This window comes from Eubalaena glacialis, chromosome 3 (genome assembly GCF_028564815.1).
Source record: "Eubalaena glacialis isolate mEubGla1 chromosome 3, mEubGla1.1.hap2.+ XY, whole genome shotgun sequence".
Classification (NCBI taxonomy): Eukaryota; Metazoa; Chordata; class Mammalia; order Artiodactyla; family Balaenidae; genus Eubalaena; species Eubalaena glacialis.
Window position 1 is genome coordinate 151,594,372 of NC_083718.1, and position 23,853 is coordinate 151,618,224.

The 23,853-nt window shown below is 41.4% G+C and overlaps 2 protein-coding genes across 2 annotated transcripts; both read left to right on the forward strand.

The window, feature by feature from the left end:
* The first annotated feature begins 1,042 nt into the window (after positions 1-1,042).
* On the forward strand, positions 1,043-23,817 carry TXNDC12 (thioredoxin domain containing 12). Its single transcript, XM_061186595.1, has 7 exons — positions 1,043-1,243; positions 10,829-10,889; positions 17,403-17,455; positions 18,254-18,327; positions 19,944-20,013; positions 20,799-20,882; positions 22,966-23,817. The coding sequence occupies exons 1-7, from the start codon at positions 1,147-1,149 to the stop codon at positions 23,043-23,045; spliced, it is 519 nt and encodes a 172-aa protein (XP_061042578.1). The 5' UTR covers positions 1,043-1,146; the 3' UTR covers positions 23,046-23,817.
* KTI12 (KTI12 chromatin associated homolog) lies at positions 10,828-14,197 on the forward strand. The gene is made up of 2 exons (XM_061186594.1): positions 10,828-10,889; positions 12,319-14,197. The coding sequence occupies exon 2, from the start codon at positions 12,570-12,572 to the stop codon at positions 13,668-13,670; it is 1,101 nt and encodes a 366-aa protein (XP_061042577.1). The 5' UTR covers positions 10,828-10,889; positions 12,319-12,569; the 3' UTR covers positions 13,671-14,197.
* Positions 23,818-23,853: the final 36 nt, after the last annotated feature.

The window sequence follows — 23,853 nt, forward strand, 5'->3', positions numbered from 1 at the left end:
GCTCTGCGCCTCCCAATAGAAAAGCGGCAGGTGCCGCTGCATTCTGGGGCTTGCAGTCTCCCTGGTGTTCCATTGTGTCCGTGCCTGCAGTTTGTAGGGAGCTTAATAAAAGGGCTGTGTGTATTTTTGTTTGGATGTCTACTTTTGCCGGATGTCTTTCACTAGGAATTAAGTACGCACTGTCGAACTTAACTAGTGCGGACTCACGAGTGTGCAAACTCAACTAGTCTCCACTCAGGAGGAGACACGGGAAATTTTGACCTGTTTGTTATGCGTCAGAGAGGAAAACTGAGAAATACTTAACCCACGAATTTTAAAAACAACAGAAACAAATAGATTTAACCAGAAGAAGCTTTACACTTTAAGTGCCTGCAGTAACTTATGTCTTGGTGCCCTGAAGAGCTAGGTCAATTTTGCAATGAGAGGTTCCAAGTTTGGTTTTCTCAGAGCTTGCATCAGTTGATTGCATCATCCCTGAGTGGAAGAATTTGGGTTACAAGGAAAAATAAGGTGCAGTGCTTCTTCTCCAGCAGGAAGGGGCTTCTTGCAGGCACGAGACCATGCACCGCAGAACAGACTTGCCAGGTCTCTTCGAGACTCGAGCAGGAACCTAAGAATGAAATCCGGTTGTCTGCCTTTTTTTTTATTTGCGAAGGGGGAGGGGGGACCCGAAGCCAATGGGCACCCCGCCCACTGTTGGGTGCTGCTGACTTCACAGATCAATAATTTGCGTAGTGAATATTAAGTGCAGCGGTTTTGGGGGGGAGGGGCTAGCCTGCAGGCGGACGCAAGCAGCAACGGTTCTCCCGAGCCTCCTCCCCACCCCCCCACTATCTCGGCCCATCTTTTCTCTCGGTCCTCGGACTGAAAGTCCGGAACCTGGGGAAGCAACTAGCGCTCAAAAGCATCCCCCACAACCTTCTTCGTGATCTGCACCTTTAAACTCACTTCGTCCCAAACCGGACCCCGGAGGCACCACCCACATCCGTCTAACGTCACTTCCTTCAGGGTTAGGAAAAAAAAAAAAAAAAAAAATCTGGGAACAAGAGCGGATGGGCTGAGCCGCACTTGGGAAACCGCGCGGACTTTCTACTAGGAGTCGGGCCCTACGTCTGCTCAGCCCCGTGGCTCCGCGCACCTACCACCATGGAGCTGCGGCCTCGTCTCGGAGCCACCTGTTTGCTGGGCTTCAGTTTCCTGCTCCTCGTCACCTCTTCTGATGGACATAATGGGCTTGGAAAGGGTCAGACCGCGTTCTTATCTTAATCTTTACTTATCCTGGGCCCCAGCCCAGTACAACCCTCTTCTTGTTCTAACATGATCCCTTTCCCATTTTATCTCTGTGGCCACGCTAGATTTCTTTTTATCCTCTCGAACTGCTCCTGGAATTTGGGGTAAGGAGTAGCGGGTCTGGGGAATGTTGAGATGGGGAAGTTTTACTTGAGGCCTCCCTGAATTCTTGGGTTGGGGTAAGGAATTTCCCTTATATTAGGAAAAGCATGTTTAAGAGACCAGCATAGTGCCTAGCACTTGGTAGGTCCTCAGGCACCGTTACCTTCCCTCCTGGGAGAAATAGGACCTTTGGGGACTTGTATATTTAGACCCTTGCCCTGGGTCTGAAGAGTCCCCTCCTCACCTCTTCTTTGAAGAGCTAGGTTACTGCTTCCTTACCTTGGAGCGAACAGCACCTGTATCCTAGGGAGGGGTGACTGGCACAAAAGGAAGGGCCAGATGAAGGGTCAAATGTCTGATGTTAGAGCATCACCAACAGTTGTCCTTGGTCCCTTGGTGTGGTTCAGTAGGTGTGTCTGAAGAAACTGAGTTTTTTTGAAGAGTGAGGGGGCAGTGGTTATGAATGGAGAATAAGAGGTGTGACCCCCTACTCCATCCATCCCATTACCTACATCTTTATTGGAACTCAGGGTTTTATGCTTTTTCTAAGTGGTTGTGTGGTAGCATGCACTCCCCTCCCTTTCCTTTTTTGTTTTTTTGTTTTTGTACTGACATTGCTGCATGGAATGTCTCTGCTGCAGTCCTGCTGTTCTTAAGTGTGTTTTATCCTCCCTATTTGCACATTTATTGGTGGGTGATGAGATTGGGTGGACATTCAGTGTGCCTGAATGCAGTCAGTCCTTCATTCAGTAAATAATTTTTGATCACCTACTGTATTACAGGCATGGTCCTAGGCACTAGGGATATATCAATGGATAGGACAGACAAGGTTCCTGCTCTCACAAAGCTTATATTCAATTCAGAGAGACAGAGAGTAGACACATGAACAAATTAATAGGCAAGATAATTTCAGCTAGGGATGAGTTCTGGGAAGAAAATGAAACTGATGGAGTAGAAAGGCTGGGGAAGGATGAGGGAGCTGGCATTACTTGAGCTAGGAAGGTCAAGGGAGACTTCTCTGAGGAGGTGACATGTGGGTTTCCATCTCAATGATGAAACCGCACAGTGAATTCTGTTGAGCCAGAATGTTTTAAGTACTGACAGTCCCATTTTAAAGCAGATTATTGTATATTTAGTGTAAAATTTTAAGTAATGAAGGAGACAGAAGAGTGTAGTGTTAGGGGTGTGGGTTTAGATTTGAGTTTTAATTTATTCTGCCACTAACCAGCTGAGAGGCCGAGGGCAAGTTGCTAAACTTCTCAAAGCTCAGTTCCTCATCTGCAAAAGGGGCAGAATAATAACTGCCTCAGACACGCAACAAATAATTTACCCTGTTCCAGTTTACTGTGTTAGGTGTAGGCAATACCTTGGAGTCACGTATTCAGTATTCCTTGTTAGACATTAAGCTCTGTGTGGTTGTTCCAGTTACCATTGCTGCATAATAAACCACCCCCAAATTCAGTGGTGTAAAGAAATCATTTTATTATGCTCACGATTCTGTGGGCTAGGAATTCAAACAAGGCACAGTGGGGAAGGTATATGTCTTGGTTCCAAGTCTGGGGCCTCAGCTGAGCTGGTTACTTCTACGTGTGGTCTGTCTTCATGGGCTAGTGTGGGCTTCCTCACCATATGACAGCTAGATTCCAAGAGTGAGTGCCCTAAGAGAACAAGATGGAAATGCATGGCATTTTTATCATCTAGCTGTACAAGTCATATAGCATCACTTCCACTGTACTCTGTGGGCATGTTCAAGGGCAAGGGACATTAACCACACCCCCTCCATCCCCCATGGGAGGAATGTTGAGGTCCCATTGTAAAAAGAGCATGTGGAATGGGAGATATTGTTGCAACCATCTTTGGAAAGTACAGACTGCCCCAGTAAGATGGGACCATTTCTGTCTTATTTGTGCCCAGGAATATTTGTTGAAACAAGAAATGAATGGTACACATGATTGTTGAGATCCCTGTCTTTTTTCAGCTCATAGTCTGAAGACTGTCAGGACAAGTAAGCAGGCAGTTACATGACACTGTGATATGTACTATGAGCAGGGAAATAGCAGGTAACTTAGGAGCATATAGAAGGGCAACCTGGTGTGGGGGGGGGGGCTGTGTTGTGAGGATTAAACGAAAAAACAAAAGGTATTTGATATGTGTCACAAACTTTGAAAAGTGTTTATTTAATGTTTATTATTATATCCTCCCAAAGAAGAATATTGAATTGTTCCTGAAAGGAATTAATAATATTTCAAACTGTCTTTGTTTGTTTGTTTTTGTTTTTTTGTATCTTGTGGGTATGGTTTCTTGGAAAATAGATTACAGCTCACCACCCACATCCCAAAAAAGTGCTACCCGGAGCAGTGATGAGTAAGATTTCTTCCCAGATGTTTAAGTAGTTTTGACTCTTTCCAGAAGATGGCCTGGTGGTTTGGAGAGAGGAGAGACGGAATGACCCTACTGTTTTCATTAAGAAGAGGAAGTACAGTGGTGTGGTGTGAGCACTGGATAGAAATCAGGAGGCCTGAGTTTTAATCCTGGTCAGACTATATAGCCAGCTCTCGTCTTCCCTGGGGATCATTTATTACATGAGAGAGCTGGGACTAGAAATGATTCCTAAGAGTCCTTCCAGCTCTAACATCCTAGAGTTCTAAAATAATTTTGTTGTTTTCCGTGTGCTAAAAATTTGGAATATGTATCACCTGTGGGGAGGAGTGTAATGATAAACATTTACTGTATATTTGATGTATTCCAGGAACCGTTCTGTGCATTTTTCATGTATTGACTGGTTTAATCCTCATAATAACCCTCTAAGATAGATAATATATTTTTTTTCCTTGTGAAGTTGACATTTTATTAAATAAATATTTTCATTCATTAAGATATTATTTTTTCAATATTTTATTACAGTAGTTTTCAAACACATAGCAAAGATGAAAGAATTTCGCAGTGAACCCCCTTATGTCTACCTCCCAGGTCTACCATTGATGTCTGACTATCCTTGTCCTATCATGTCTCTCTCCATGTAGTCATCTATCCATGTGTAAATCCATTTTTTTCTTACAGCATAGATAATATTTTTTTATCATTATCCCCATTTCACAGATGAAGAACCTAAAATGGGAGGCAGGAGTCACATAGCTAGTAAGTGGACCAGCTGAGATACGAATTCCAGAGCTTCTGTTCTCAACAATATACCACTCCTGCTCTGAGTGCAGAAACTCCTTTGAAAACTTTAAAGGAGAAATGAGAAAGTTATCAGTGGGGGCGGTTCATGTGCTCTCCTGCCTGAAACAGAAATGGATGGCTTTGTCAAGTCTCAAATGCAAATTTGGCACTGACACGTATGGAATGTTTACCTTCCATACTGTCACCTATTCACAGTCACAACAGCCCTATGGGACAAATATTTCTGTTAGTCATATTTTGCATACGGGAAAACAGCAAGTGGCTAAAGTAGATCTGTTTGATGCAGACAGACTTCATTTAGCCACTGTGTTATTCCACCTCTTAGGTACAGTGTTCCCTGTTTCAGAGACTTGGCTGCCAGTTCTGACACTTAACCTTTTGTTTTGTCAGCTGGGAGAGGGTGGATAATACTTTTCTGATGTCCTTAGCTTACACTCATGAAAACAATTTGAGCATGAAGGGCTTGGGAATTCTGATGTAAATGCTGTGTTTGGAAATTGTCACTTTCCCTTTTTTCCCCCTTTTTAAATTAATGTTTTAGGGCAGGAGCTGCTAATATGGGAGCTTTCAGCTCACTCTGCAGATAACTGGAGTAAATAAAGTGTCTGTGCAGGTGATACTTTAGGAAATTGGACTGTCTTCAGATGTTCCACGTTGGCATGGGTGTGAGTGTGGGTGTTGTTGGGGAGTAGGTAGCAACACGGTAAGCACTGTACCTTTTCAAGTTATTTTTGAATGGGAACATAAGGACCCAGGTTTTCCAGACCTGAAGTCTGTGTTTTCATTCTGCTTTGGTGAAGCCACATTCCTTTGTTCCTTTATTCATTTTTATCTTTGCTAGAGAGTCAGTGAAGTATCGTGAGCAAACTACAGACTCTGGAACACCACCACCTAGGTTCTAATCCCAGCTCTGGCACTTACTAGCACTGTAGCCTTGGGCAAGCTATTTAACTTCACCTTCCATATCTGTAAAATGAAGGCAATTAAGTTTCTTCCTCATAAGTTTATTGTGAGGATTAAATAATTTAATACATGTAAAGGCATGAACAGCAATGGCTGGCATATAGTAAATGCCATAATAGTGTTAGTCATTAATGCTATTATATTATCATAATTATAACATAGAGTAAGCACTCAAAAAATGATGGTGCTGATTATTACTCGTGAAAAATTCCAATGTACTTTTTAATATGAATTTTCAAAGAAATTTTATACACGTAGTGAACTGTTTCAAATTATACCTCTAGACTTACTCGTAGGGATAATGCAGTAGGGCAGCCAGGGGCACTGGAAAAGCATTTTAATTGGGAATCAGACTAAATTCTGGTTGTGGCTTCCTTTGTGGTCTTGGGTAGCCTCTTCCGTTTTCCAGGCCTTTGTAATATGAGAGGATTAGACTGATCTCTAAGTTTGTGCTGTCCGATAAAGTAGCACTAGGAATATGTCACTCTTAATTTTTAAATTAATTAAAATAAAATAAAATAAAAAATTCAGCACCTCTGTTGCATTAGCCATGTTTCAAGTACTCAACAGCTAATAGCTACCATATTGAACAGTGCAGCTATAGAAATTCCCATCACTGGAGAAAGTTCAATTGAACAGCCCTGCCCTAGGCTCTCTCTTAGCAATAACCTCCTATGACTGTAAGCTTTGTTAGCTAGCTTCTGAGTAGTCCATGTTTATGGAAAAATTTTATTTTGCCTGATAGTAATCTAGCTTCCCTGACTTTCTTTTGGCTGACACTTGCCTGGGATATATTTTACTTTTGACTTTTACAAGTCCTTCTGTCTTAGGTGTTCTTGTAAACATAGAGGCAGTTTTTTTGTTGTTTGTTTTTTTAACCAAAATCTGACAAATTCTGTCTTTTAACTTTAACTGGCAAGTTTAGTTCACTTATGTTTGTGGTGATTATTGACAGAGCTGGTCTTATTTCTCTCATCCAATTTCCATTGCTACTGTTTTTTCTATTCTTTTTTGCTCTTTTTTGCCCTTTCATTGGGGGTTGAGTATTTGCTGGTTCTTATTTTGCTTTATCTCCTTTATGAGTTTGGAAGTTGGCACTCTAGTTCTTTTCTTTTAGTGGTTGCTTTTGAAATTTTACTCGCATATTTAACAAAATCTAACATTAATCTCTTAACCCCCCGATGGTTAGTGGGCCTTAGAATATTTTAACTTCAGTCTCTTCCTCTTTCCTTATAAGCTGTTGTTGTCCAATATTTTAGTTCTCTCTCCTTTTTTAACTCTATAAATTGAGCATTAAAATTTTTTATACAGATAATATTTAGATTTATCTACATGTTTACCAGTTAATTTGCTCACTGTTCCTTGTATTTAGGCTTTCTTCTGGAATCACTTCTTTCCTGAAACATGCCTTTTATCATTTAGTTTCTCTGGTTTTCTCCCAGAGGACTATTTCGTATTTACTTTTGTCTCGTCAAACCTCCAATACTTCCTCCACAATCCTTGCTTTCAGCCAGTCACCACGCTTCCTATTTAACAGAAGGTAGAAGGACTCGGAAGAGACCTTTCAAAAATTGTCACCACGAGATTTACCTACCTTCGAGCACCAGTATCCATATATATGGATATATATATAATCCTTCCTTTCCTGTCTTTACTGGATGAACTATCAGGGCTCCTAGCAAAGGCTAATCCCTCTACTTGAGTACTAAATCCCATCTCCTTTCATCTACTCAAGATATTTTCGACTCTCCCTTTTAGTCCTGTATCATCAGTTTTCCTACCTTTATTATATCATTTCTATCAACTTTCAACATACTATACTTTCCTCCATATTGAATAAAAACCTTTCATGGACTCACAGCTTCCTCTAGCAATTGCCCCTGTACAGCAAATTCTTTAAGAGAGTTGTGTGTACTTGTTCTCTAATTCTTCCCCTGGGCTGTCTTGATCTTGCTCTAATCATCTTTTCATCCTCGCTCCTCTATTGAAACTGGTCTTGTCAAGGTCAGCATTATTCTCCACTTGCTAAAGCCAGTGGTCATTTCTGATTTAATAGGAGCATTGGTGTCAGTGGATCATCCTTCCTTCTTGAAACATCGTGGAAACACTTGGCTTCTGGGATTCCATGTGCTGCTGGTTTTCTGCTCATCTCACTGGTAGTTCTTTCTCATGTCTTTGGCTGTTTCTTCTTTATCTCCCTTAACCTGGGAGTGCTCCAGGGCTCCTGGACTCCCTCTTCATCTACACTCACTCGCATGGTGATCTTATTCAGTCTTAAGCTTTAAATAACATCTGTATGCTGATAACTGTCCCTTGAATTCCGGGCTCAGATATTCAGTTGCTTATTCAGCATCTCTACTTAGATGTCTAGTAAGCATCTCAAAATGAACATTTCCAAATCCAAGCTCTTTAATGTTCCTTTCTAAAACTCACTCCACCTACTCTCTTTCCCATCTCTATTAACGACAACTCCATTCTTCTAGTTGCCCAGGCCAAAAACCTTAGAGTCATCCTTAACTTCTCTCACCCCATATCCAGAACAAAATCCTTTTGCCTTCACCTTCAAAATATGTCCAAAATCTGATAGGATCTACTCCCTCTACCACCACAGTTGGTCCAAACCACTGTCATTGCATGCTTGGATTATTGCAATAACCACTTTCCTAGTCTCTTTTGTTTTTGCCTTTCTCTCCTGTATTAGTTTGCTAGGGCTGCAATAACAAAGCACCACAAACTGAGTGGCTTAAACAACAGAAACTTATGGTCTCACAGTTCTGGAGACTAGAAGTTCAAAATCAAGGTATTGGCAGTATCAGTTCCTTCTAAAGGCTGAGGGAAGGGTCTGTGCCAGGCCTCTCTCCTTATAGATGGCTAGGTTCTCTCCCTGTGTGCATATCTGTGTCCACATTTCCCTTTTTTATATGGACACCATATTGGATTAGGTCTCACCCTGATGACCTCATTTTAACTTGATTACCTCCATAAAGATCCTATTTCCAAATAATGTCACAATCTGAGATACTGGGGATTAAGACTCCAACATATCATTTTTGGAGGGACACAGTTCAACCCATAACACTTCCTTTAGTCTGTTTTCAGCACAGAAGCTAGAGCAATCCTGTTAAAACAGAAATCACATCATGTTACTATTGATACTTTGCTCAAAACCCACTAAGAGCTTAGTAAAAGCCAGAATCTTTATAGTGGCCTATCAGTCCCTGCATTGTCTACTCCCTCCCTTGCCTCTTTGTCCTTACCTCCTTCTGCTTTGAAGGACAGCATTGTTTAGTGCTTAAAAGTAAGGAATCTGGACCCTGAGCGCATAGGTTCAGTTTCCAGCTCTGATGCTCATTAGCTGTGTGAACTTGGGAAAGTTACTTAAACTTTGTGCCTTGGTTTTCTCGTCTGTAAAATGGTATTAATAAGAGTACCTACCTCTAGGGTTGTTATGAAGATCAATATTGGTAAAGTACTTAGAATAGTGCCTGGTATATTATATTAATAGCAAATACTTGTAGCAATTCTCCAGTCCCAGACACTGTTCTAAATTCTTTTTTTGTTGTTGTTATATTCATTCATTTCTTTTAGTTTTTAGATTCCACATATAAGTGAAAACATACAGTATTTGTCTTTCTGTGTCTGACTTATTTCACTTAGCATAATACCCTCCAGGTCCATCCATGTTGGCGCAAATGGCAAAATTTAATTCTTTTTTATGGCTGAGTAATATTCCATTATATATATATAAAGTATATATTTTGTATATATATAATTTTTTTTTCTTTTTAGCCACACTGCGCGGCTTGTGGGATCTTAGTTCTCTGACCAGGGATTGAACCTGGGCCACCATAGTGAAGGTGCTGAGTCCTAACGACTGGACTGCCAGGGAATTCCCCTGTATATACCACATTTTCTTCATCCATTCATCTGTTGATGGACACTTAGGTTGCTTTCATATCTTGGCTGTTGGTAAATAATGCTGCTATGAACATTGGGATGCATGTATCTTTTTGAATTCGTTTTCGATTTTTTCCAGATATATACTCAGGAGTGGAATTGCTGGATCACATAGTAGTTCTATTTTTCATTTTTAAAGGAACCTCCATACTGTTTTCCACAGGGACTGTGCCAATTTACATTCCCACCAACAGTGTGCAAGGGCTCTCTTCATATCTTCTCCAACATCTATTATTTGTTGTCTTTTTCAAGATAGCCATTCTGAATGCTGTGAGGTGATACCTCATTGTGGTTTTGATTTGCATTTCCCTGATGACTAGTGATGTTGAGTATTTTTTCATGTGTCTATTGGCCATTTCTGTGTCTTCTTTGAAAAAATGTCTATTCAAATCCTCTGCCTATTTTTTAATTGGGTTGTTGGTTTTTTTGATATTGAGCTGTATGAGCTGTTTATATATTTTTGGATATTAACCCCTTATAGGTCATATTATTTGCAAACATTTTTTTCCATTTTGGTAGGTTGTCTTTTTGTTTTGTCAGTGGTTCCCTTTGCCATGCAAAAGCATTTAAGTTTAATAAGGTCCCACTTGTTCCTTTTTGCTTTCATTTCTTTTGCCTTAGGAGACTGATACAAAAAAATATTGCTATGATTTATGTCAAAGAGTGTTCTACCTATGTTCTCTTCTAGGAGTTTTATGGTTTCAGGTCTTACATTTAGGTCTTTTTTAAAAAAACTAATTAATTTTATTTTTGGTTGTGTTGGGTCTTCGCTGATGCTTGTGGGCTTTCTCTAGTTGCAGTGAGTGGGGGCTACTCTTCATTGCGGTGTGAGGGCTTCTCATTGCGGTGTCTTCTCTTGTTGCAGAGCACGGGCTCTAGGCATGTGGGCTTCAGTAGTTGTGGCACACGGGCTCAGTAGCTGTGGCTCACGGGCTCTAGAGCGCAGGCTCAGTAGTTGTGGTGCATGGGCTTAATTGCTCCATGGCGTATGGAATCTTCCCGGACCAGGGCTCGAACCCGTGTCCCCTGCATTGGCAGGCGGATTCTTAACTACTGCACCACCAGGGAAGTCCACCATTATTTAATTTAATCTCCTTAAAAACTGAATTAGGCTATATTATCTCCATTTTACAGGTATGAAAACTGAGGCTTGAGGTATGAGACTGTCCATGGTCCCGTACACCTAGAAAGCAGTGGATTTGGGACTTGAATACCATGCTTTTGACAAAGGAAAGCCTTTTTTTTATGAGTATCTTGTGAACATGCCACATTTCTTTCTTGGGTCTTTGCCCTTTGTTCATGTGTGAATGTTTATGAGGCTCTTTCCTTCCAGGTTTTGGAGATCACATTCATTGGAGGACACTAGAAGATGGGAAGAAAGAAGCAGCTGCCAGGTACAAGATATGGTTTTAGGTTACTTGTGGTGGTAAAACACTTTCCAGCCATCAACTTAGCATTAATTTCAGGTGAAGGATTATGCCAAGGCAGAGCAATGGAGGGGCTGCCTGATAACAACAAAAATAATAATACTACCTAACATTTATTAAGTGCTTACTATGTACCAGACATTGAATTATGTGAATTAACTCATTTAATTCTCACAACAACTCTTTTGAGGTGGGTACTGTTGTTACCTTCATTTTACAGATGAGAAAACTAAGGCACAGATCAGTTAAATAACTTGCCCAAGATCACACAGCTAGTTAAGTGGTGGAGCCAAGATCTGGACCCAGACACTCTGGCTTCAGAGCCTACACTCAACCAGTAAACCATACTGCCTAATAGTCTCAAGTTGAATAGTCTTAAGTTCCAAGTAGGTTTAGTCTATGCACAGAAGACTTATACAAAGGAGGAGGAAAAGGCAGAACAGGGGAGGAAAGGCTAAACATTGATCTGAGTGCTTTATATTCATTAATTTATTTAATCCTCACAAACTATGAGGTTGGTTCAGCCTGTGAAATAAGAACCATTGTTATTATTTTACAGGAGAGGAAATTTAGATACAGAATGGTTACATAACTTGACAATAGTTTAGACAGCTAGTAAGTAAGTAGCAGAGCCAAGACTTGAACATTCTCTACTATACTGTACTGGAGAGATATAAAGATACAATGTATGTGCACTTCCTTTATACACACACATCCTTGCACAGAAATACTCACACTTCTGCACCTACCAAACTATAGTGCTTGCTTTTGCTAGAACAGATCCTACAGCTTCATGGCTCTGAGCCTCATACCTTATGCAGGAGTAGGGTTGCCAGATTTAGCAAATAAAAATAAAGGATGCCCAGTTAAATTTGAATTTCAGGTAAACAATAAGTAATTTTAAATATGCCTCAAGTAATATTTGAGACATACTTATTTTAAAAACATTTTTTGTTGATTGTCTGAAATTCAAATTTAACTAGGCATCCTATATCTTATCTGGCATCCTTACCCAGGAGAAAAATTCCTATTAGTTTTTCACTTTCTAAATCAAATGACTATTCCTAGGTAAAGTCTTTGGCAATTTTTGTGGGCAGTTTGTTTTTCTCTTCTGTACTTTTACAACCCAACCTACCTCTATCCGTTAGAGTGTATGTTATTCTGCTTGTAGGTGCCTGACTTTTCCCATTCAGACCCTTGCTCTGTGGGGGGGACTGTTTTATGTTCATCTCTGAATTCCCAGCCATGAAGATATTGAATGATTGAAATGGTTATTGAATAAACAGTTACTGAATGTTATTGGCTATAAGGAATGAAGGGGAACTAGTATTTGTGAATTGTCTTCCATTTGCTAAATATAGTGCTGATTGTTTTGCAATATTTAATGCTCTTTAAGGCTCCATTATAAATTGATGGACATAGTCTTTGGCCGCCAGGAGATCACATTCTCCGGAGACGTATAACATTTGACATAAATAACCGATGCCGTTCTAAGCTCCATCTCCTTTCGAAGAGAGCGGGACCTGGCTCTCGTTGGTCTAGAACTCCTGTTTCCATAGCAACAGAGGTCCTGTAAGAGTCAAGGGAGGCAGGAAGTGTAGCTTGCATTTCCGGTTTGCGTCGGAGCCGCCGGCAACCCGGAAGTTGATGCTGCGCGGTTGCACATGGCCGCGCCCTGGGAGGATGCCGCTGGTGGTGTTTTGCGGGCTGCCGTACAGCGGCAAGAGCCGGCGCGCAGAGGAGCTCCGCGAAGCGCTGGCGGCCGAGGGCCGCACGGTGTACGTGGTGGACGACGCGGAGGTGCTGGGCGCGGAGGACGCGACAGTGTATGGCGATTCGGCCCGTGAGAAGGCCTTGCGTGGGGCCCTGCGAGCGGCCGTGGAGCGGCGCCTGAGTCGCCACGAAGTGGTCATCCTCGACTCGCTTAATTACATCAAGGGCTTCCGCTACGAGCTGTACTGCTTGGCGCGGGCGGCGCGCACTCCGCTCTGCCTGGTCTACTGCGTAAGGCCAGGCGGTCTGAGCGGGGGACCGCGGGTGGCGGGCGCGGATGAGAGTCCGAGCCGCAGTGTCAGTGTGAGTTGGAGGCCGCGAGCTGAGGAGGGAGGGAGACCCCTGGCGGCGGGCACCGGTGTCCTCGGGGAACCGCAAGCAGTGGACTCTGTAGTAAATGGGAGAGCCCAGGCAGAAGTACCTAAGGAACTGGAGCGGGAGGAAACCAGGACGCCAGATTCTCCAGCGCTTGTGACTTCGGAATTCGAGAAATCTGCGGAGCATGTGTCCGGTGCCTTTTACCCTCCCGAACTTCTGGAGGCCCTAGCGCTGCGCTTCGAAGCTCCCGACTCTCGGAACCGCTGGGACCGGCCCTTGTTCACCTTGGTGGGCTTAGAGGAGCCGTTGCCTCTGGCAGAGATCAGAGCTGCCTTGTTTGAGAACCGGGCTCCTCCACCCCATCAGTCTACACAGTCCCAGCCACTTGCCTCCGGCACCTTTCTGCACCAGTTGGACCAGGTCACCAGCCAGGTGTTGGCAGGACTGATGGAAGCTCAGAAGAGCGCAGTCCCTGGAGACTTGCTTAAGCTTTCTGGCACCACAGAGCACCTGCGGTTTACCCGGCCTTTGACCATGGCAGAACTGAGTCGCCTTCGTCGCCAGTTTATTTCCTACACCAAAATGCATCCCAACAATGAGAACCTGCCTCAACTGGCCAACATGTTTCTGCAGTATCTGAGCCAGAGCCTGCACTAACCAGAGCTGGTGGGGGAAAGTCATGGCTCCTTGTCTAACCACTGCACTCTCTGTTTCTCTGGGAAGAATAATCTGAAGGTCTGCAGAATATATTGATGCGTGGAAATAGAGCTATTGTGACTGATTCACTCGTACGTTTCTGAATGCCTCTGTGCCAGGCCTTGAGTTTACAGCATAAATTGAGACTAGAGAGAATGGAAAACTAGCTTGGAGGAGCTTGGCAAGTTTCTCTAGAGGACAGAGCTCCGGTGGACAGGGTTTGCTTAGATTGGGTTCTACTTGGGATATCACATACCACTGATTTCCCCCATCTGAATTGTGGGAAAGCAGACTGGATGGATGGATTGTTTTAAAATAATTGTGAACAGAACTGAAGATGACACAGTTTTGCATCTGTACTGACCCTTTTTTCAAACCACAGTTTTTTGAGTACTGTGCCTACTTTTTGCTAGTCTCTGTCCTGGGGCCTGGGATCACAGATAGATCCACTGGTTTCTGTCCTTGGGAAGCTTTGATTCTAATGGTGAAAGACAAAACCACTAGATTGTTTCATTTAATAAAATCTTTTAGATGAAGACAGTGTGCTGGCATCTCTTTTGCTTTATGTTCTTCATGTAATTTACTTAATGTAACATTTTAGATACACAGGTATCCCTGTTATGCCTTTTTTTTTTTTTTTAAACATCTTTATTGAAGTATAATTGCTTTACAATGGTGTGCTAGCTTCTGCTTTACAACAAAGTGAATCAGTTACACATATACATATGTTGCCATATCTCTTCCCTCTTGCATCTCCCTCCCTCCCACCCTCCCTATCCCACCCCTCTAGGTGGTCACAAAGCACCGAGCTGATCTCCCTGTGCTATGCGGCTGCCCTGTTATGCCTTTGATCAAAAGTACTTTGATAGTGCTGGGTGAGAGTCTTGATGCTTTGGTCTTAACCTAGAGTGACTGTTATGACAACTCCCATAACTGGGTGCTTCATTCTGTTTTTCAAGACAAATAGCACTTTAAGCTTGTCTTTCATTTTTTTCATTGATTTCAGTAAGCAAATGGTAGGTACCTACCTTAACAGTGCTTGTGTTTTTCAAAGATGTATTAGATACATCTTTGCCCTTGAGAAGTTAGTAGTTTAGACAAGTAAACAGGTGATTAGAGGATAAAAAGGACTGGTGGTTAGAATGCTTTGGGATCCCAGAGGAGGAATAGGACTAACTAGCTGTTGAGAGAAAGTGGTTTTGGGAAGCCTTCACAGAGGTGTTTACATTTGGACTGTCACTCTAGAGCAAGGGTCAGTAAAGGGCCAAACAGTAAATATTTTAGGCTGTGAGGACCATAGGGTCTCTGTTGCAGCTTATCAACTGTGCCGTGGTAGCACAAAAGCAGCCGTAGACAATAAGTATACAAATGAGTGTGAATGTGTTTTAATAAAACTCGTTACACTGAAATGTGAATTATATTTAATTTTAATATATCACAAGGTACTATACTTCAGATTTGTTTTTCAAACATTTTAAAATGTTAAAAAAAAAAATGTTTGTATATGTTTGTATATCATTGCGGTACAGAAGCAGGCAGTGGGCTGGATTAGGCCTGCAGACTAGTTTGCTTACCTCAGCTCTAGAAGGATGAATAGGAGTTTGCTTGGGAGAAAAGAGAAAGCAAGACATTCTAAACTGCTCTGTAAGTGCACGGTGCTGTTAAAAGGATGGGCTGCCTTGGTTGGTGATTATTTCTTGCTTATCAGGTTATCTGGACCACCTTTTGTTTCTGATATATGAGACTGGATTCCTGCATGAAATGGAGGTTTGGACTAGGCAGCATCTAAGGCCTCTTCCATTTTCATTCTCAAATTCCTGGTTAGTTGATTATCGGGTCATTGGGTTTAAACCCATGGATTCTGGATTGCTGTTCTAAATTGAAGTAGACGATGGTGGTCAGAAAGAATATTGATTCTGGAGTCAGACTTACAAGTTAACTACTAAGTGGCAGAACCTAGAATTTATGTGGCCAAATGTTTAATTTCTTGGAAGTCTCAGTTTTCTCATTTCTATTATGAGACCATTACCTTAGGATTGTTGTGAGGATTTTTTTTTATATAAATTTATTTATTTATTTTTGGCTGCGTAGGGTCTTCGTTGCTACGTGCGGGCTTTCTCTAGTTGTGAGCGGGGGCTACTTTTCGTTGTGGTGCACAGGCTTCTCATTGCGGTGGCTTCTCTTATCATGGAGCACGGGCGCTAGGTGTGCGGGCTTTGGTAGTTGTGGCACGCAGGCTCAGTAGTTGTGGCTCGCGGGCTCTAGAGTGCAGGCTTAGTAGTTGTGACACATGGGCTTAGTTGCTCCGCAGCATGTGGGGTCTTCCCGGACCAGGGCTCGAACCCATGTCCCTGCATTGGCAGGCAGATTCTTAACCACTGTGCCATCAGGGAAGCCCTGTTGTGAGGATTTAAATGAGATAATGTGTGTAAAGCACATACAACAATGTCATATAATAAATGTTTAGCATATTTGGCTATTATTATTATGGCTATGTAGATCCCACTTCTTACCTAACCTTGTCCTGCTCATTTAGTTTATAAGCTTTTACAAGTGTTAGAGGCACCATTCTGTCCCAGATTTGTAGTAGGCCTATGATGAGATAGCTGAATAATTCATTTGACACTTATTAAATTAACTTATATATACTTAGAATAGTACCTGGTACACAGTAAATGCTGTATAAGTTTTTGCTACCAGTAATATTATTCTCTATATTAGGTGTAGGGAGTATAGAGACAGCTAAGAGTTCTTTCCTTAAGAAGCTCTAAGTAAATAAAAAGATACAGTTCAATGTGGTAAATAAAAGATACAGTTCAATGTGGTATATGCTGTGATAGTATTGTACAGCATGTGGTGATGTGGTGATATGGGGGTTGGATGATGGAGAAAGCCAACGTCTGATTACATAGGACCCTTCTACAAGTCGGCATTGGAGCCTTGAGAGCGTAAGAGCTTCAGCTGGCCAAGACTGATTCAGGTGGAATATGTTGCTTATTATTTTATGAAAGAAAAAGCTTTTTCTTCCCTGATTATAAAAATTACACTTAATTGGGAATTCTCTGGCGGTCCAGTGGTTAGGACTTGGTGCTTTCACTGTCGGTGCTTGGGTTCAATCCCTGGTTGGGAAACTAAGATCTCACAAGCTGCATGGTGTGGCAAAAAAAAAAAAAAAAAAAAAAAATTACACTTAATTGTAGAAAAATTGGAAAATACAGGAAAAGTATAGTAAAATCCACAATCCCATTATCCAGAGATAACCTCTATTATGTTTTGGAACATTTCCTTTTAAACTCTTTTCTACATATTTGTATAATTAAAACTAAACTATAGATAATAATTTTATATTCTAGCCTTTAACAGTGTACCAATGAAAAATTTTATTAACGTTTCAGCGGTTATATAACCGTAACATTTAGAAATGCTGTAATTTGTTGTTTTCTTCTACAGTCTTTTCTCCCTAGCTTTAAAGCCCAAATTTGCAGAATTTACTGGAATGTCAGAACTTAGCAATAATTTTGTTGTAATAGTCCACTATTATTGAATAGATTGTCTTAAAATTTTTCTTATTGAAATTATACTACATGAACATCCTTGTACATTAATTTTCGTCTTCATTGGTTGGTCATTTTATTAGAATATATTTCAAGAAGTGGAATTACTAGATTATAATTTCTTCATTTTGTTTTTAAGTGGATTACCCCTGATGGTGATTATCCATAAGTCCTGGTGTGGAGCTTGCAAAGGTAGGTGCAAATGATCAGACCTCAGATGTGTTCTCAAATATTAATGTTTAAAAAATATTAACTGACTTTGGCTCAGCACTGCTTATTGCTTGAAGGAATACCGAAGAAATTTATGGTATAGATTCCCTGCCCTCAAGAAATTTGCAGTTGTATTTGTAAGGGGTTGGAGGGTGAGGCAATTAAGATATGGTTATGTAGAATATGGGATTAGGTGCTACAATAGTTGTATGGACAGTTGTGTGTAACAGAGAGAGACATGAGGAGTGGTCTTACTGGAGGAGGTGGGAACCAAATTAGAGCCCACGTTTTCTTACTTTGTAGCCTGTATTCTTTCTGGTATACCAGCCTGCCACTTCCCAGTCAGATTTCTCCTTTTGTTTGGTATGCTACACTTAATAAAATCATGTAGGAAAAAGAGTATAAAATTAGTGTAAATTGCTAGTTTAATAATATATATACTATAGTGGTAGAGTATTGTTACTCTATTGTCTTTATTACATCTATTCTTAAATAGATGTTATTGAAATACATAAAAAAGCCAATAGTAATAATTTTTTTGTCAGTATGCTGTTATCTATATTTTATAAATTAGATGAAAGCTTCAGAGAAATAAAGTCAGCCACTTAAGTGTACATAACTATGCAAGTAAATGGCAGAAGCAGGACCAGAATTTAAGTGTCCTGATTTCTGGGTCTTAAGATTAGCAAAAGGGTCAGTTATATGAATCATCTCAGCAAATTAGGGTTTGGGTATGACAATGATGTTTTCTTCTGTTCCAAAATCTTTTCTTCCCCCTAGCTTTAAAGCCCAAATTTGCAGAGTCTACAGAAATTTCAGAACTTTCCCATAATTTTGTTATGGTAAATCTTGAGGTAAGACTTCCAGAGTTTCTCCTTTCTGCTATGATTTTAAGTCTTTACTGTTTTAGAGTTAGCCTCATTGATGGTATAAAATCTTACTCAGCAGAGCTGTCTACTTGTATGTATGTGTTTTTCTCTTGAACTCTAATACTAAGTCTTGCATCAGATATGGTAGAATGCCATTGAGCCCCCATTTGTGGGAGGAAGTAGGAGAAGAAAGATTGGATAAGATGACTAAATTTTAAGGTCCCTTTATTTTTAGCTTATGATTATGACATGTTTTTACATCTTTGTATAACTGAACTAAAGGTGTAGGCCACAATTCCCTGCAAAATATGATTCAGTTGAAACCCTACTCTGTGCTGGGCTTATATGTAGAGCTTCCTTTTATTTCATTAGATATCCTTTATGTACTTCACATTGACAAGAGGTCTTGGAATCCCAAGTCAGAATATCAGATCTTAGAGTTAGAAGGGATTTTTAGGCCATTGATGCTATCCCTGTTTTACAGATTGAGCATCTTAGGCCTGAAGGAGTTAGGTGATTTAGTCAAGGTCATAGAGCCTAATAGGTGATAAGAATAGGTTCTGTGACCTAGCTGTGCTGCCTTTTAGGCTGTACTCTTCCAATGTGGGATGCTTGGATGCTCTGTGATGATACTTCTAGCCCTGTTTCTATAAAATGATGTTTATTTAAACATAGGACTGGAAATCTTCTGAACACATTACCAGTTAATGTTGAGGTAGCTAAGGGATTGCTTATAAAGCTAGTGGATAGCCTGAATGCTGACACACCTCACTGAAGGCAAAGTTATATTAACTATTAGATATAACTTCTGAAATGGGAATCACACCGTAAACGACAAAATTACTATTGATTTCTATGCATCTAAACGCCTCACCACTTTCTGTGGTGAGTTAGAATCACCACTCACAGGAAACAGAAATGTGTTCAGTGAGCATTCTCCAACTTGAGAGATTTCTTAAAAAGAAAGCTAACTGTGTGGTCATGTCTCCTGGGAGAACTATAACTTCACAATTGTACTAAAATGTCAGTCTCATCAATTCATGCATTCAAGAAAAACTGTGCAAGTCAGTGATGTAGGTATTGAGAATCAGCAATGAACAAAACAGACAAAATTCTTTGCTGTCATTAAATTACATATGAGGAATTGAATATGGGGAGGCAGACAAATAAGTAAAATATGTCAGATAGTGGTAAATGCTATGGCTAAAAATGAAGAATGGAGGGGATAGTTTGCAATTTTAATTAGGTGGTTAGAAAACAAGGTGACATTTGAGCAAAGATTTGAAGCAGAAAAGGGAGTGAGCCATGTGGATGAAGGGGGAAGTGTGTCCAGGCAGAGTGTAAGAGCAAATACAAAAGCCTGAGTGGGGAGCATGCCCAGCTTGTTTAATGACAGCAATAGCAGGCAACTTAGTGTGGTTGGAAAAGACTGAACAAGGGGTAGGGCGTGATGTTAGAGAAGTGCCCAGGTGGCAGGTGAAGTAGGGCCTCTTAGGCCACTGCAAGGACTTAAGGTTTTACCCTGAGTGGGAGGGGAAGCCACTGAAAGGTTTTGAGGAGGGGGGGGGAACATGATCTGACTTAAGGTTTATACTTAATAGGATGAAGAAGAGCCCAAAGATGAAGATTTCAGCCCTGATGGGGGTTATATTCCACGAATCCTGTTCCTGGGTAAGGTGAAAGGTCTTAATCTGGGGATCCGTGGTATAGAAGGAGAGAGAAATGAATCAAGGCACTGACTCCACCTAGTGAAATTTTGTTGGGATGGCTAAAAACAAAAACAAAAACCAGTTTCAAGAGAGAGTGGGGAGTTCTGAATGCCAGAACCTCGGATCTGAAGGAAAACTTTTCCTATTAACTAACTGCTTTTGTAAACAACAAAAAACAAAACAAAACCCCAAAACTAACTGCTTTTGTGAGCAGTGGGAGAGTAGTGATCATTCATTTATCCATTTAGCAATCGTTTGTGCATCAGCCATATGTCAAGCACTGCTAGGCACTACAGGGACTGAGATAAGCCACAGTTCCCACCCTTGACCCTGTAGTGAGGCTGAAGCAATGGGATTCTATAACAAGAAAAATGTCTTTCCAGAAACAATTTTATAAAAGATATTTAATGACTACCTAATCTTTGCTCAGCATTCTGCTAGATTCTATGGGCAATACAAATAAAAATATAGATCCCACCATTATCAGACAGAAAAGAAACATGCCAGCAAGAGGGACCAGCATATACCAAGGCATGGTGGGGAGTGAGGGTGGGGGTGGGTTGTGTTCAGGGAATTACAAGGAATTCATTGTGATTGCAACATAAAAAACAAGGGGTAAGGTGGTGAGACAATGGGCTGCAAAGATGGGCAGGTCTCGTCTTCCAGAAGGCCTAGTGTACCATATGGTGCTTGAAGTACCTCTCTGTTGTAACTATTGCAATCCCTCTGCTATTTTGTCTACAATAGATCCCAGTGGCAAGGTGCGTCCTGAAATCATCAATGAGAATGGAAACCCCAGCTACAAGTATTTCTACATCAGTGCTGAGCAAGGTATGGTTATGTTGAGAGAGAAGAGGGAGGGTTGCTGCTAGGTTTCAGTAGGATGAACCACATGCAAGGTCTGTGATGGGAAACTAATTCAACATGTTAGCCGAGCATCTGCTGCATGACTAGCTTTTGGCTAGATGCTGTGTAGAATATAAGAGAAAGATAAGACTGAGCCCCTTCCCTAGCTTTTTATAACCAGTTGGGAGCTAACTGACCCACAGGAAACTGTGAAGAACTGAGGCTCCCAGAAATAGTCACTTGCCCGTGGACCCACAGTTAAAAAGTCACAGAGCCAGGATTTCAGTCCAAAACTTAGTTTTTTTCCACTGCACTAATGCTATTCTTGTGAGAATTCAAAGGAAGGGGAATGCTAACTGTTAGCTGATCAAATCTGAAAGGTTTCATAGATAGTAAACTTTAACTGGATCTAGATGGATACGGATAAGAATTTGTGTCGACACATATGAAGAGGACATATCAAGTTATGGAAGCAAGGGGTATGTGTGTGTAGGGGGGAGTGTAGCCCAACATGGAGAGGGCGTGAGGCATGCTAGAGGGGATGATGACTGGGTTGAGTCCTAGCCAGCAGAGCAATGCGGAAAGCATCATTCGAGGCAGAGGGAACAGCGTCAGCACAAACATGTGAGGGAAGATTGAAATCATAAGTCAGTCATGCTTTTTTGTTCTCTAATCCTTGAGCACAATCATTCTAGAGGGAGAGGTTGGAATTCATGCCATGTACTGTCACTGTTTTCCTTCTGAATTTTTCCCTGCCATCTGTAAAAGAGGGTTGTTTGCTAAGTTGCCATGTGTCTCCCATTGCCATGCTGCCAGGTTGTTGATCACTTTATGTTCTGAGTCCTTGAAACTCTTATTTCTCAGGATAGGGAGAGGAAAGAGATCTGCAGAGGTTATCCTCTCCTTTCCATGGGAAAGGAGAATGTCATCTTTCCTACCCAAATGAAGATCACTGGAGGTTGGTGTTACAGGGAAATTTTCCACATGGAGAAGGGTAGCTGAACTTTAGGTTCCCAACTCTTTTTTTTTTTTTTTTTTGGCTGTGAGGCTTGTGGGATCTTAGTTCCCCGACCAGGGATTGAACCCAGGCCCACGGCAGTGAAAGCGCCTACTCCTAACCACTGGACCACCAGGGAATTCCCGTAGGTCCCCAACTCTCGACCCTTGAAATTCACCTTCCTTTTAGAATTTCATGAAGTTCCCACTTCCATCTTGACACCAGCATCATCCTTTAACACATTAGTCGAAATGTGGACACAGAACCCTTTGCCTGAATTCTCCATGGCTCAGCTGACATGAAACTGGAATATTCAAACCTGGCTTTACTAAAGGCTTGGGCAAAACAAAAGGGATGTAACAAACTATACTACCTGGTTTGCTTTCACAGACTCTGGCTCAGCCTAACAACTGGCCTGCCATTGTATGGGGAGCCTGTACCAAAACAGCTGCCCTCCTTGATGCCCAAGATAGATGCGAAGTTTCATCTTCCGTCTGCCCAGGGCCTGCCTTCCAGGTTTCTCCTGTGCCTGAGAACTTGACTTCTTCCATACATAGTTGATACTAGATATGACCACCTCTTTCAGTGAAGACCATCCTCCCTCCAAGCACACGCACACACATACCAGTGTAACCTGTAACCTCCACAGGAAATGAAATAAATGCAGCGTTCCTCCAGAAGAGATGATGGGGATGGTAGGAAGATGTTTTCTATTCCCTTAGTGTCAAGTGAATATCTACAGCCTGTGACAGGGATTCAACTCTAATCCTGGAGGGTAAGCCAAAGTAACTACTAACATTTTTGTAAGACTTCATAGTTTATAAAGCACATTTATTATTCATTCTCTCATTTAATTTTTATAATCTGTGTGAAGTAAGTAGCATCACCTTATTAATAGACGAGGAAACAAATTCAAGAGACTTTCCAGGGCTAAAATCCAGAACTAGATCTTGAATCCAGATCCTGTGCTCCTCTTATATTTCTCCTAAAACATAAAAATCTGTATTGGTTGTCACATGTCAAATATTGAAGACCTGCTTCATACTTTTCCCCTCAACCTTTATTTCACAGTTGTTCAGGGGATGAAGGAAGCTCAGGAAAGGCTGACGGGTGATGCCTTCAGAGAGAAACATCTTGAAGATGAGTTGTAACATGAATGTATCCCTTCTTTCATCAAAGTTACTGTTCTGGAAGGAAGGCAGCAGGGAAGGGAATATTGAGGAATCACTCAGAACAATTAAACCTTGTTCCTGCCTACATGGGAAGGGGCCCTCTCACTGTGGAAGAGTTCTGCTGCCAGAAGCTGGTCTCCATGTTTGTGATCCAGCAGAGTGTGGCAGACTTCCTTCTCCTGTCCCCTCTCACCTAAATGTCTCTTTGTCATTGAAGGTAAAGAATGACACCTTTTGACACAAAACTTGAGCCATTTGGAGGTTTACTCCTCACACTGCAGTAGTTGAATCTTTCCATTTCCTCCTGCTTTACTCACCTTAGCGGTGAAAAGAGACCAGAAGCATCTTTTTTATAATGTTAAAATTGCAGAAATAGCTTATCATTTAAAACAACAAGTCCTAAATGTAAATCCATAATTCTACCCCACCAAGGAGACCAGCCCGTTTCTTCTCTTTTTCTCCTGGGAATAATCTTGGGCTTCTTCCTGAATCCCTTCAACTTCCTTCCTCTTCTCTGGCTTGGCTTCCCTGTTTGCACGCATGCGTGTGCAGGAATGGCTGTGTGCTTTGGACTCAGCCCAGCTGGAAGCATGCTTTCCCCTGTTACTGTTGGAGAAACTCAAACCTTCAAGCCCTAGATGGAGCCATTTTTGTCAAGTCGTCAACTGTATTTTTGTACTGGGGTTAACCAAAATATATATATATATATATTAATTGTTCCATTAAACTTTAATAAAACTTTAAAAGGAAATGTGTTGTGATGGCCTTTTTGTTATTGGAGAATGGA

Coding starts and splice junctions, on each gene's coding strand:
- TXNDC12 (XM_061186595.1), top strand. CDS start 1,147: ATGGAGCTGCGGCCTCGTCTCGGAGCCACCTGTTTGCTGGGCTTCAGT. Junction 1,244..10,828: donor ACATAATGGGCTTGGAAAGG/GTCAGACCGCGT, acceptor CTTTCCTTCCAG/GTTTTGGAGATCACATTCAT. Junction 20,883..22,965: donor CTACATCAGTGCTGAGCAAG/GTATGGTTATGT, acceptor TTTATTTCACAG/TTGTTCAGGGGATGAAGGAA.
- KTI12 (XM_061186594.1), top strand. CDS start 12,570: ATGCTGCGCGGTTGCACATGGCCGCGCCCTGGGAGGATGCCGCTGGTG.